This window comes from Amia ocellicauda, chromosome 7 (assembly GCF_036373705.1).
Source record: "Amia ocellicauda isolate fAmiCal2 chromosome 7, fAmiCal2.hap1, whole genome shotgun sequence".
In the NCBI taxonomy this organism is placed as follows: domain Eukaryota; kingdom Metazoa; phylum Chordata; class Actinopteri; order Amiiformes; family Amiidae; genus Amia; species Amia ocellicauda.
Window position 1 is genome coordinate 13,200,627 of NC_089856.1, and position 14,208 is coordinate 13,214,834.

The 14,208-nt window shown below is 49.4% G+C and overlaps 2 protein-coding genes across 2 annotated transcripts; one reads left to right on the top strand and one right to left on the bottom strand.

The window, feature by feature from the left end:
- The first annotated feature begins 1,330 nt into the window (after positions 1-1,330).
- On the top strand, positions 1,331-4,376 carry ackr5 (atypical chemokine receptor 5). The gene is made up of 2 exons (XM_066708508.1): positions 1,331-1,621; positions 2,514-4,376. Exon 2 carries the CDS (start codon positions 2,527-2,529, stop codon positions 3,613-3,615), a length of 1,089 nt encoding a protein of 362 aa, XP_066564605.1. The 5' UTR covers positions 1,331-1,621; positions 2,514-2,526; the 3' UTR covers positions 3,616-4,376.
- An 821-nt stretch (positions 4,377-5,197) lies between these two features.
- zbtb39 (zinc finger and BTB domain containing 39) lies at positions 5,198-9,507 on the bottom strand. Its single transcript, XM_066708507.1, has 3 exons — positions 7,825-9,507; positions 6,624-7,406; positions 5,198-6,349 (listed from the first exon to the last, which is right to left on the bottom strand). The coding sequence occupies exons 1-3, from the start codon at positions 9,481-9,483 to the stop codon at positions 6,116-6,118; spliced, it is 2,676 nt and encodes an 891-aa protein (XP_066564604.1). The 5' UTR covers positions 9,484-9,507; the 3' UTR covers positions 5,198-6,115.
- Positions 9,508-14,208: the final 4,701 nt, after the last annotated feature.

Below are 14,208 nucleotides of genomic sequence, written 5' to 3' on the forward strand. Positions count from 1 at the left end.
AAAAAAAAAAAAAAAAAATCTGAGATAACAGACGGAGAAACTGCTGACTTACCAGAGAGAGGGGGATGGGGGGCACTGCTGCAGAACATCAAGTCCTCATTAGGGGCTTGACAATGTGCAATCTGCCAAGGTAAACTGGGCTCTTTTGACACCCTCTTTTGGGGACGTAACACTGGGGGGGCTGTGTTATTGAAGCAGACTTGTTTGTCTGGGGTCTCAGGATTGGTAACTGCGGACCCTCGGCTGGTCCTGATGGGGAAAAATGTGTGGAAATACAGGTCTAGTTTTAAGGTCCAAGTTTTTCCAACCCAGCCCCCTCTCCGACTCCTCGGAGAATATCACTCACTGTTATTACTGTTGCTCTCACACTGATAATCTCACACACCTGTAGGGACTCGCATGTGTATATTAGAGGAAAGAAAACAAATCACACATATGTAAACCATGTTGTACTGACTGCACTGCACTGTGCTGTGCTGGATTGCCACCGTACTGCAATGGTACTGGTCCACGTGGTCTGTCCACATGCCCCGCAGCAATGGGTGCGGTCTGAGGGGTGTCCACATCAAACGGTCACGCTGAAGGCACAGCGGACCTGTCACTGAGCCTGGGAGCCCAGTGCCATTGCTTTGGCAACACTGATGTCACCTTGTCATGTTAATAAAGCTTTTTTCTAACAGAATTTAAGTGAAATAAGAGATTGGGGGAGGTGGTGGTGGTGTGGTGATTAATGGGGTCCTCTTCCTTAATGAGTGTTTAATGTCCTGCAGGCTTCCTCCGCCCTCTCCCCCGCTTCCCCCTGCTGTGCTCTGACTAGGGGTCTTCCTGGCATTGTGTGTCAAAGGCGAGTAAATCATCACCTTGTGCCCGGCCACACTTTTTTTCCAGGAGGATTTCATAAAAATAAACATAATCCTTCGAAAAATAAAGTGCTCAGTCTCTCACTCTCTTTCTCTCTGTCCCTTCTCTACCCGCCTCCCCGTCCCGATGTCTCCACACCCCACTGAGCCCCCCCTCCATCCTCAGGGTTACCAGGGATCAGAACCCGGGCCAGGCTGGAGCACCAGTGGGACGGGCCCTGGAACCCTCCCTGTCCCTCCTGATCCGAACTCTCAGCACCACCTACTGAATACACCGGGCCAGAACAGAAGCCATTGAAATGACCCCCCCCCCCACCTCCCTCTATCTCTCTCTCGCATCCTGTTTTCACACCCTCTCCCCAGTGGAGGATGTCCTGTGTAAATGCTGTGCTCTCAGGCAATGCATGGGCAGTGGGTTTGCCTGGCCGGTGGGGGTGGGCGTGGGGGTGTTGGGGGGGGGGGGGTGTTTAATGTCTCAATTGCACACTGCAGAGCCCAGACTGTCTCCGCACAACGCAGTGGCTGCTATCTCTGCACACTTGGCTCCTGCCCAATCTTCGAAACAACAACCTCCCCCGTACCCCCATCTCTCTCTCCAACTCACAGCTGCGCGCCCGGTCCTCCAGCATCCAGCGTCCAGTCCGGTCTCCAGCCTTCAGTGTTTGCTCCTCTTCTCCAGCTCTTCAACCCAGACACCACGGCTGTCCTGCGTCTTCGCTGCAGTCTGCGCAGCTGAGGGCTTCTCTCCCTGCTGATTCGAGGTACTAAACACTTTGCTTTGCTTGTGCAACTCTCAGAAGACTTGACTGTCTCCCACTGCATTGTCTCCTTACATAACTATATATATGTGTGTGTGTATGTATATATATATATATATATATATGTGAGTTCCAAAAATTGCTGGCGCTACAATAGTTTTAATAAACCTTAAATGCGGGGTGCCTTAGCTGCTGTCGTTCCTTCCTTGAATGGATAATCCACTTAACATTGATTTTTGAACTTGAAGTGCTCTCTTAATTTTTTCCAGAGCTGTATATGACAGGGGGGTGGGGGGGGATTGTCTATAGGCTGAGTATGATTTTTTTTCTTTGAGACTTCTTTTTGCTGTCAATGTACAGCTGGTTTTTGCACTGGTTTCTCTCAGTAATCATTAAAACAACATGGGTTCACACTGTCACTCGCTGTTAACAGTCATTGTGCTTCATGGTAAAAACAATTCTCAATAATGTTGACAGGAGTATGAAATAAAAAAGTCAAGAAAAATTTGGAACTTATTACATTTACAACTATATATATATATATATATATATATATATATGAATAACATAACTTAATAAGATACATGCAGAAAATGCACAGTTACGTAGTAAGTCTGCCGTAGTATCTGAGCCCATCCACTGTGCCCCGTGTCGTCAGTCTTCATAGTGTCAGTCTGGTCCTCAGACACCAGCCCTGGGGACATCACAGGAGCCTGAGACACGCAGGGGAATGAGAACCACAGCTGACACACATATAGGGGTGGTCCAAACGAGGGGGCCGTCGAGATCCCCTGACCTCCAGAAAAATTTAACAAAAAGCTGAAAATTGGGGGGGGGGAAACGAACTAAAAAAAATTCTCTCCCTCTCCCCTCACTCCACTCTCCCTCTCTCCAGGCTACCCACCACCATGCACGCCCACAATGCGTCAGAGGCCAACCACTTGGACACTAACTTCTCCATGCCCTGGTTCGTGTACGAATGCACACTGGAGCTGGATGTGCAGTATCGGCGGATCACGCTGTTCCTGCTCTACCTGCTAGTGTTTGTGGCTGGGCTGGCGGAGAACGGGCTGGTGGTGTGGGTCAACTGGCGCCGGCGCCACTCTCGAAGCGCAGTCACCTTCTGCGTGCTCAACGTGTGCCTGGCAGACCTGGTCATGGTGCTGGTGCTGCCCTTCTACATGCTGGAGGTGGCGCTGCACAACGTGTGGCTGTGGGGCCGGGCCCTGTGCAAGATCAGCCACCTGCTGTACATGGCCAACTTCTACGGCGGCACCTTCTTCCTCGCCTACATGGCGGTGGAGCGCTACCTGGCCCTGGTGCAGCCCCCACCCAGCTGGGGCCCACAGGAGAAGCGACGGCGGGCGCTGGTGTGTGGAGGGCTGTGGGCCCTGGCCCTGTTCCTCACTGTCCTTGAGAACGTGCACGTGGACCTGCTAGAGTGGGATGAGCCCGGCTGCTATATGATCCCTGAACACAGCTACACGGAGTGGTACACCACCCTCACCATGCTGTCCATAGTCTTCCAGTTCCTGCTGCCAGGCGCGGTCATCATCACTTTCAACGTGCTCCTGGCCCGCGCTGTGCGCTCAGCCCCTGGGGTGGAGGGCCGGCGCGACACTTGGGTGGTGCACCTGTACTCCCTGGTGTTCGTGCTGTGCTACCTGCCCTATCACCTGATCATGGTCCTGCTGATGGTGGATGAACTTTTACCCCTGGCCTTCAGCTGCAACATGATGGAGTTCCTGTACTTCTCTTACAGCATCATGCAGTGCCTGTCACTCTTCCACTGCATTGCCAATCCCATCCTCTACAACTTTCTGAGCCCTGCCTTCCGCACGCATCTCGTCAATGCTCTGCTGAGCCACCTCTCCCGCACCCCTGCCCCCACCAACCAACTCAACGCCAACACCAATGCCAAATCTGCCAGCCCCCCTGTCCAGGAAGGGAGAGAGATCCAGGATTCGGACACCAGCCACTCGGACATTGTGACGTAAAGGAAAACGCATCCAGAAAACGACAACGCAGGAAGCGCAGTTTCTGCACCAAGAACACCGTGTGATGCAGCATGCAAGCCTAACATCGCGCCGCCAGCACATCCATTTTTTTTTATTTTTTATAATACATATTGTGTCTCCTGTGCATATTCTCATATTCTCTACAGACCAGATCTGAACACGACCTAAACAAACACAGCAACATGACACAGACGCATCTCGAATGCCCTTGTCAGAACTGTGCTCCAACCCCTCACTGGTGTCCCTGACCAGGACAGAAGATACAGAAACTACAAGCTTGCAAAGTCGAGCAAAATATTTCAAGGACCTCTTCTTGGGTTTTCAGGTCACCTTCCAACAGATAAATCTCTCCCGGCGACTCAGCGGCGAGCGCCTGCGAACGCAAGGAAGGAAGCACTTTTCACAGCTTCCTCCTGTGTAAACATGGCAGCAGAGTCTTGATTTATTTCACTGATATGTCTTTTATTATTCTTGGAATTATTATTTTTTTACATATCCTTACTATGTAAAGTCAACATCCATGAGCTGTACAACCACACAGGTGTTGCGATTATTTCCTGTGCAGAAAGTGTTCCTGCTGTGGAGAGGGCAGCCTGGGGGGGGGGGCAGGGAAGATGCTGTTGAGGTCTATATTAACTCGTGTACCTTAACGCCTGTATACTGTTGCACCCCTAATCTGTTTCGGCTCAATCAAGTATGAACCCATCACCTTTTAAATAAAAATGTACATGGCAACACAACCAGACTGATTTTCTCTCCTGTCAGTCCAGACTTTTTAGTTTTAATACTGATCATCATCGGCTGTCGCATCCATCAGTTTTTTCAGGCTTGCTGAGGCGACGGTCGTTCATACGGCTGGATCCACCGGTTGAGGACAGGGCCCCGTGGCTTAGTGTTGGGAGGTTTGAATGATGTATTGCTGGACTGGGAAAAAGTTCCTGCCACTGCTTGATAGCCTTCTGACCCTGATACAGTGAGAGAGAAGATGGGAGGGGATGGGGGATGCAGGGGAAGAGCAAGAGAAACAGCGAAGGGCACAATAGGAGGAAGCCACACAAAGCGGAATGAGCTCCTGGAAAGTTTAGGGTTCAAAGGTCAGAGGTCAAGGGCTGGAGAAGTGGGGGGCTTTGTTCCTGTAGGAAAGTTCGTATCAGATAGGATAGCGTACATAGTTCTCCAAGGTCGGTCTCCTGGCTCCAGGAGTATTGGCGCAATCGATCTGAGAGCGCAGGGTTGGGGGGGCTTGGGTGCTCCTCCTGTTCCCAGACAACCTTTATCGGGGAGGCTGATCAGCTGACCCGTCAAACAAATGAAGTGTTGTGACATCAGGGGTGAGGAAGTCCCTCCCGGGACACGCTCTGTAAATGGTCTTGTTCTTCTGCAGTTTGAAACAAAGATTTGTATTTACATACTTTTTACTTTCTACAATTTATTTTACAGAAGATTCTCGACCAGGGGCTGAATTTCTAGCTGTCCCTATCCCCCACTGTTTTACAGGAACTGGAGCCACGCTTTATATACAGCCAGCGCACAGACACTAGCACTTGACAACACACAAGTGTAACACAAGTGAGGATTGTTTTTATTTTATTCTAAACAGAACAGACAGAAAACATTGTTAGAACAGTATAAATACTGTTTTTAAACATAAACAGTACCGTATATTGTGACTCTCAAACACAACAAATGTGTAAAAGATTAAAATAAATCTTTTAGGAAAAAACAAAACCTCACTGCCAGTGTGGAGAAAGCAGCCTGAGCTCTGGGTCTGAAGTCCTCAGGGCACTGCAGCAATGGGTCTGTCACACTGAGGCACACTGGGGGCTCAAAAGTGGTGAATTCAAAATAAAATATATTGTAAACAAGGAAAATAAATTCAAACATTACAACAATATTTTATCTCAACATCCATTATTTCACTTTTCCTCGAAAATATTGTTATGTTTTCAACTTTATTTTTCTTGTTTACGATATTTTACGCGCACTCCACCATTCAAAGCAATCCGTCTCTCCCACAAAGTCACGGCAAATCAGCTGGTGCTGCCACCCAGTGTCAGTGGTGCTGAATTACGTTTTTTTTTTTTTTTTTTTAAAGGTCTTTTTTTTATTTAATTTTTTTATAAAGAACCTGAACCTAAATTAACCTCACCTTTAAGAGTGTTACATGTCAACAGCACACACACACTCTCACACACATCTCAGAATGTGTTTGCATGAGAGTGGTTGTGTTTCATGTCCCCCCCAAATGATCTGGCTTGCAGTTGAAGAAGAGTAATACAAAAATAAAAAAATAAAATAAAATCCAAACTGGGGTTAAATATTAAGTATGGAAAATAATTTTAAAAATTATAATCAGGTATTCCAAAATAAATATATTCATTGTCGTAAGAACAATAACACTAATACCATTCATATTAAAATCAGTTTTCTGGTTATGCAGCACTAGAACTAGAACCGCACCCTGAGACAGAGTGGGTGCTCAGCTGTCCAGGCCGGGGGGCAGCGGCTCTTTGGAGTGGTCATTGTACATGAAGGTGCTCTCGATGCTGAAGTCGGGGGGCAGGCGGTCACGGTGCAGCTCCATGTGCGCTGTCACCTGCTTCAGCGTGGAGTAGAACAGGCCGCACTCAGTGCAGCGGTACATCAGTGCCCCCGCGTGCGTCTTCAGGTGGCAGATCATGGTGGAGCGACCACGGAAGAAGCGCAGGCACACCTGATAACAACAATGGGGATGATCATGTTAATAATAGTAAAATTAATAAAATAATGAATAACAATACTAGTAAAATTAATAATAAATATTATGAATAATAATAAAATCTATTTTATATAGCGCCTTTCTCTGGATGACGAAGGCAGGTTGGAAATGAAAGCTGGTGCCAAAAACACTAAGACCCTCAAAGAGACAATAAGGAAAGTTAGTTAGTGACGGGGGCGCTGTCAGTGTAGCACAGGGACTGGGGGGGTGACAAGAAGTTGAGCCCTACCTTACACTGGTAGGGCTTCTCCCCTGTGTGGATACGCAGGTGGTAGGTGAACTCCCCGGAGTGAGCAAACCGCTTGCCACAGAATCTGCACCGGTACCACTTGGGCTTGGCAGGTGGGCCCTGAGGTACGGTGTGGAGGTGGAGGGTACCGGGAGCGGGCACAGGGCCAGGGAAAGCAGGGAAGCTATTTGTGGGACCCGAGCCAGATCCTTGACCCAGCAGAAGCCCGTCCTGGATTCCGAAGCACGCCCTCCCCCCACCGCCACCGCCCGCTGTACTGTTACTGATAGAGCTGTCGCTGTGGGCGTTCATGTGGCTGTTGGGGACACTGCACCCTGCCAGCGAGGAGGAGGAAGAACAGGAGGAGGAAGACTCCAGCAGGCTCTCTGCCTTCCTCTTGCTGTGCTGCCGCTGCTGGGGGTGGTTTGACCCAGTCTCCCCGGAGTGCAGGCTGAGGTGGTACTGGAAGGCCAAGGGGGAGTGGAACACCTGGGGGCACAGGAAGCAACGTATCTCCTCCCTCGCCCCTCCATCCCCCTCCTCCTCATCCTCGTCCTCCTCATCTCCCTGCCGCGCTCTCTCCCCGGCGTGCAGTGTCAGGTGCCTTGCCAGCAGGGGGCGCTGCAGGAACGCACGGGGGCAGCGGGGGCAACAGTGGAGGGCCAGGCCAAGGTGGGAGAGGGCGTGGCGCAGCAGGGCACACAGGGAGGGCAGCAGGCGCTCGCATACCCCGCAGCGCAGGGACGACGTGGACACGTGCTGCAGGAGGTGCTCCCTCACAGCCTTGGGGGGGGTAGGGGGATGAGGGAGGGAGGTTGGAGGAAAGGGGAAAGATAGAAAAGATACAGAAGGGAAGGAAGAGAGGAAAGAGAAGGTTAGACAGACACACACTTCCTCCTCATACCGATAGGCCTTGCACAGTTCTCTGGGTGATCAATGTCTGCAGAGTACCGGTACTGTGATGTACTCTAAATTAAACCTTCCTGTATTGCAGCTACACAGTGGGAGTCCCATAAGCCCTTCCTATGGAGTTCATAATGCTCACAAATGAACTAACATCCAGAAGACAACCTGTAACAACATGCGTTACTGTACTGTTAGTGATCAATTGATGCTGAATACAAGACACAGTACTATGAACCACTGTGCAGTTTAATGCAAGACAAACATCACTCAAACATGATGTCACTTCCTCACTGACCTGGAAGTCCTTGCCGAGGGCTTTGTGACAGACAGCGCAGTGCAGTTCCCCTTGGAGCCCCTGGGTGGTGCTGGGGGTGGTGCTGGCGAGCAGTGGCAGGGCAGGGGCGGACATGGAAGAGCTGTGGCGGCGGTGCTGTGCGAGCTGGGCCTGGCTGTGGAATTGCAGCTGGCACAGGTCACAGGGGTACAGGGGCAGGCCCAGGTGCGAGAGGGCGTGGGCCAGCCGGGCGCCGCGCTCGGGCAGGTGGATGCCGCAGAGACGGCAGGCCCCACTCTCAGACAGGTGAGTCTCAGCGTGCGCTCGGATGGCAGCTGCATCGGGGGGCAGCACGGCCCCACACGCCTGACACGCCCGGAAAGACCCTGCCCCACGCCCTGTGCTGTAGTCCTCATTTTCCAGACACACCAAGTCTTCCTCCTCCTCCTCCTCCTCTTCCTCCTCGAGCTCTTCAATATAGTGCTCCTCGTCATCGCTCAGCTCAATTATCTCACCCACCATCCCTCCACCTTTCTCTTCCTCTCCTCCTTCTTGCAGACGCCCATCTTCGAAAAACAGGTCCCTGACCCCCAGCCCGACTTCCTCAGCCTCCTCCCCCACTTCCCCACCCAGCTCCCCTTCGCCCGCCACAAGTCTCAGCCCATCCAAGGGGTCCCCGGAGGAGGATGAGGGGGCACAGGTCTCCCCCAGCTGGGCAGAGGAGTCAGGGAACGCCTGCGGGACAAAGATGCTCAGGGTCTGGGGCGTGCACTCTTCCCCTGGTGTCCCCTCTCCCTTTTGATTTGCCTCAGCCTCACTCTCCCCCCTCATAACTTCCTCTGTGTCCACCTCTTCGGTCTTGAGGCAGTGCAGGGGGCCCAGTGGGGGCAGGGACTCTATTTCTGTGCAGGAGGGGTGACCGTTTGCGGGGGATGGCAGCACCAGGGGCTGGCTGGGGGCGGATGCCTGACAGTACTCCATAAGAGATTCCTCATCCTCTGTTTTCGGGACCAGGGAGAGAGGGATGGGGGCAGAAGGAGCAGGGGAAGTGGAAGTGGAGGTAGAGAGGGAGAGGGAGGTGGAGGAGAAGGAGGGGGCCTGGGGACAACTGCGGTCGGCCAAGAGAGGGAGAGGTGCAGGGGGAGGGTGTGTGGGAGGGGGGACAGTCAGAGAGGACAAACTGGAAGTGGAGGAGGACCAGGAGGAATAAGAGGAAGCTGGACACACAGCAGCAGCAGCAGCAGCAACATTGGTGTCAGCAGTGGGATGGGCTGCCTCTGCGCCGAGTCCCTGCAGGTCGGGGAAAGTGGTGTGGCAGGCACGCACCAGCTCCCGCACACCCAGCCTCTCGGCCACCTCGTACAGCACGCCCACATCCACGAGCTCCGTGAACAGCTCGGCCGTATAGATGAACGTCAGCACCTTCTCGAAATTCGCCGGCGACACGAAGTCCACCTCAAAGGTCCGGACGCTGCCACCGCCATCTTGCCCCGCTTCTCCGCCGGCTGCAAACAAGCCCCGGAAGTAGGCAGCGGCGCAGGCCAGGATGGCACGGTGGGCGGGGAAGGAGCGCCCCCCCACCTGGAGCTGCACGTCACACAGCGAGCGCGACAGCCGGCAGCGGTTGAGCTCGGTCAGCAGGCTGGACGCGTAGCCCGGCCCCTGCAGACGGACCCTCATCCCTATCGCCACTCACCCCGCCCCCCCCCCCCCCCCGTCTCAACTGGGATGACACAAGCAGAGATGCACGAACACACACATACACAGAGACAAGCGCACACATGCAGAGAAGCACAAAGATGCAATCCCAGGAATGGGAAGCACAGAGAGGACCGATGGGAGGATAAGGGGGAAAGACAAGGACAAGAAAGAAACCGCCAAAGACATACAGACAGCACGACACAAACACCCACATTTACATAGCCAGGCAGAGGACCAGACACACACACCAGCGAGAGAGAGAGAGAGAGAGAGAGAGAGAGAGAGAGAGAGAGAGAGAGAGAGAGAGAGAGAGAGAGAGAGAGAGAGAGAGAGAGAGAGAGAGAGAGAGAGAGAGAGAGAGAGAGAGAGAGAGAGAGAGAGAGAGAGAGAACTGTGGTTAAGTGGTGCAATCGGTGTCAGGTTCACAAAACATTACGCTGCTTTGTGGTTAGTCCTGGAACTGGATTGTACAGTCTCGAATACGGAATACAGCAGAGAAGCAGAGTTAGAATGAACCTGTTAGATACCCATCGGCTTCTACCGATTTCGACACATTACAATACTAAAATAATAAGACCAAGACTTATGAGCGATAGGTCCATTTTTTATTTTTACCTATTTGTTCATTCAGCCAAGATGACAGGTTTCACAGACCCAGATCAGCACTAGTCACGGACTACCCAATGTTATTTTAATTACAGTAGTCCTAGTGCTGACCGAGGTCCGTGCACCCATCCATTAAAGTCTTAAACTAAGCAATTTATTTGGATTTTATGTCCGCGCTTGAAGTACTAGTAGTAGCAGAATAAAAATAAGAATAAGAAACACAACCGAGCAACAGTTCAGACGAACTTATTAATGTAAATAACAAACAACCACCAACACTGTAAATAAAAACTGTACATACGATGAACACTAGCAATTTACAGACACGTTTAAATTACAATACTGTACATTTAATGAACACAAAGATGGGATCTCACACAGATATATTTGCATCTATATGAACTGGAATAACAGTCTAACGAACTGTGTTGAGAAAGAACAGCCACATCGTTAAGGTGTCTGAGGGGCTATATTTTACACACACTGTTCATGTCAATAAATGATGGACTTACCCATGAAATACACCTGGTCCGAGACAGTGTCTTTCTGCAGCCCCAGTCCCCGACATAGCACCATGAAGCCAGCACCATTAGCAACAATAAGAGTTCTACTTCCGGTACGCAAAACAGCTGTTTCTCTTACCGGAAGTAGAACTCTTCTTCTTGATCAATATTATTGAGTTTCTATATCTGTGGTTACTAGCTTCACGCTACATCTGTGCCAGTTTAATTAGAGGATCTTTGCTCTCGGCTAAAACTCAAATCTGGCTCTCCACAGGCAGCGGATAGCGCCACACAGCGGTCGGAGGTGAGAAGTGCAGAGACTGGAATGAATGGAACTGAGCTATTAGAACTAGACAGCTCGTTATATACACTGATCAGCCATAACATTATGACACCTGACAGGTGAAGTGAATAACAATAATAATAACTATTATTAAATAACTGATAATCTCGTTATCATGGCACCTGTCAGTGGGTGGGATATATTAGGCAGAAAGTGAACATTTTGTCCTCAAAAGTTGATGTGTTAGAAACAGGAAAAATGGGCAGCGTAAGGATCTGAGCGACTTTGACAAGGGCCAAATTGTGATGGCTAGATGACTGGGTCAGAGCATCTCCAAAACTGCAGCTCTTGTGGGGTGTTCCCGGTCTGCAGTGGTCAGTACCTATCAAAAGTGGTCCAAGGAAGGAAAAGCGGTGAACCGGCGACAGGGTCATGGGCGGCCAAGGCTCATTGATGCGCATGGGGAGCGAAGGCTGGCCCGTGTGGTCCGATCCAACAGACGAGCTACTGTAGCTCAAATTGCTGAAAAAGTGAATGCTGGTTCTGATAGAAAGGTGTCAGAACACACAGTGCATCGCAGTTTGTTGCGTATGGGGCTGCGTAGCCGCAGACCAGTCAGGGTGCCCATCCTGACCCCTGTCCACTGTCGAAATGCCTATAATGGGCACGTGAGCATCAGAACTGGACCATGGAGCAATGGAAGAAGGTGGCCTGGTCTGATGAATCACTAGTTCAAGGTGTTGACTTGGCCTCCAAATTCCCCAGATCTCAATCCAATCGAGAATCTGTGGGATGTGCTGGACAAACAAGTCCGATCCATGGAGGCCCCACCTCGCAACTTACAGGACTTAAAGGATCTGCTGCTAACGTCTTGGTGCCAGATACCACAGCACGCCTTCAGAGGTCTAGTGGAGTCCATGCCTCGACGGGTCAGGGCTGTTTTGACGGCAAAAGGGGGACCTACACAATATTAGGCAGGTGGTCATAATGTTATGGCTGATCGGTGTATATACACTACACACTGGCTTCTTTAGTATAACTACATCTGAGGTACATATTCTTAAAAATGCTATCATAGACACAAATATACCTGCTTTTATACTAATGCTACTAACCTTCTTACCTGTGTGGAAGAAAACTCAGTCTTCATTCAGGTTGTTGTACTAATCAAGCAAATTATTTATTCATGCAGCATGAAGAGAGAAACAGTACCCTAGCAGTGTAACATTCCTCTTTCCCTCAGTTCCTCTCAGCAGGGAGTTTCATACTCCTGCACGGACAAAGAGGCTTGTTATCAGACCAAGAAAAACATCATAAAGAAATAAATCAAGCCCCAGATTGAGCTGGCCTTCGGTTGTCAGCTTCAGCAGACTACAACCCGCCAGTCGGACTAATCAGAAAAGACACATATGTTCACCTTCCTAAACTAAAAGGGGAACAATTCTTGCTCTGTATTTCACAAACTAACTAGTTTTAATACTTGCAACTATAAAATATAAAATAATAACATATTTTATATGAAATATTAACATGAAAAAGTATTTCAAAATGTATTTCTACACCTGTCACATACTATCACAACTCCTACATTGTACTTCAACTAACCCTAATCACTGATACTAACCAGCCTATTACCATACAAAATAATACATAATCAGTAATATATTATGCAAAACGTTCTGTGCCACATAGACAAAATATCTGCAGGTTCTTTAACATTGTGTAGAGCTTGTAGAGCCACTATACACTCACCTAAAGGATTATTAGGAACACCTGTTCAATTTCTCATTAATGCAATTATCTAACCAACCAATCACATGGCAGTTGCTTCAATGCATTTAGGGGTGTGGTCCTGGTCAAGATAATCTCCTGAACTCCAAACTGAATGTCTGAATGGGAAAGAAAGGTGATTTAAGCAATTTTGAGTGTGGCATGGTTGTTGGTGCCAGACGGGCACAATCTGCTCAGTTACTGGGATTTTCACGCACAACCATTTCTAGGGTTTACAAAGAATGGTGTGAAAAGGGAAAAACATCCAGTATGTGGCAGTCCTGTGGGCGAAAATGCCTTGTTGATGCTAGAGGTCAGAGGAGAATGGGCCGACTGATTCAAGCTGATAGAAGAGCAACTTTGACTGAAATAACCACTCGTTACAACCGAGGTATGCAGCAAAGCATTTGTGAAGCCACAACACGTACAACCTTGAGGCAGATGGGCTACAACAGCAGAAGACCCCACCGGGTACCACTCATCTCCACTACAAATAGGAAAAAGAGGCTACAATTTGCACAAACTCACCAAAATTGGACAGTTGAAGACTGGAAAAATGTTGCCTGGTCTGATGAGTCTCGATTTCTGTTGAGACATTCAGATGGTAGAGTCAGAATTTGGCATAAACAGAATGAGAACATGGATCCATCATGCCTTGTTACCACTGTGCAGGCTGGTGGTGGTGTAATGGTGTGGGGGATGTTTTCTTGGCACACTTTAGGCCCCTTAGTGCCAATTGGGCATCGTTTAAATGCCACGGCCTACCTGAGCATTGTTTCTGACCATGTCCATCCCTTTATGACCACCATGTACCCATCCTCTGATGGCTACTTGCAGCAGGATAATGCACCATGTCACAAAGGTCGAATCATTTCAAATTGGTTTCTTGAACATGACAATGAGTTCACTGTACTAAACTGGCCCCCACAGTCACCAGATCTCAACCCAATAGAGCATCTTTGGGATGTGGTGGAACGGGAGCTTCATGCCCTGGATGTGCATCCCACAAATCTTCATCAACTGCAAGATGCTATCCTATCAATATGGACCAACATTTCTAAAGATTGTTGAATCAATGCCACGTAGAATTAAGGCAGTTCTGAAGGCGAAAGGGGGTCAAACACAGTATTATTATGGTGGTCCTAATAATCCTTTAGGTGAGTGTATACTGAGATGTGTGCATGGTGACAATTGCAATTATCCTAATGCAATCGTGTTCATGAATGTGAGAGGAGTTGAATGTAAGTGTCAGCAAAATAAATACTGCCACTACCACCACTACTATTACTACTGCTCCTGCTACTACTAATGTTCCTGTACTATAAATATCAGCTTTCGCAGCACTCTGTCAGATCCTAACAGGGCCAGAATTACAGCAGATCCAGGCACCGTTATGTTTTGTGCTTGGTGTTGTTTTTTAATAGCAAAACTAAATGAGAGTGAGAGGGGGATTGAGAAAGAGAGGGAGAGAGACAACCTTCCATGATTCACAGAAAACCAATACAAAAACCTCCGATCACACAGATTGTCATTTCTCTTCTT

What these genes read in the sequence shown, in the direction of transcription:
- zbtb39 (XM_066708507.1), bottom strand. Translation starts at nt 9,483, where the DNA reads ATGAGGGTCCGTCTGCAGGGGCCGGGCTACGCGTCCAGCCTGCTGACC. An exon ending in CCCTCGGCAAGGACTTCCAG is followed by an intron (nt 7,407 to 7,824) that starts GTCAGTGAGGAA and finishes ACCCCCCCCAAG; the next exon opens with GCTGTGAGGGAGCACCTCCT. An exon ending in AGAAGCCCTACCAGTGTAAG is followed by an intron (nt 6,350 to 6,623) that starts GTAGGGCTCAAC and finishes TGTTGTTATCAG; the next exon opens with GTGTGCCTGCGCTTCTTCCG.
- ackr5 (XM_066708508.1), top strand. Translation starts at nt 2,527, where the DNA reads ATGCACGCCCACAATGCGTCAGAGGCCAACCACTTGGACACTAACTTC.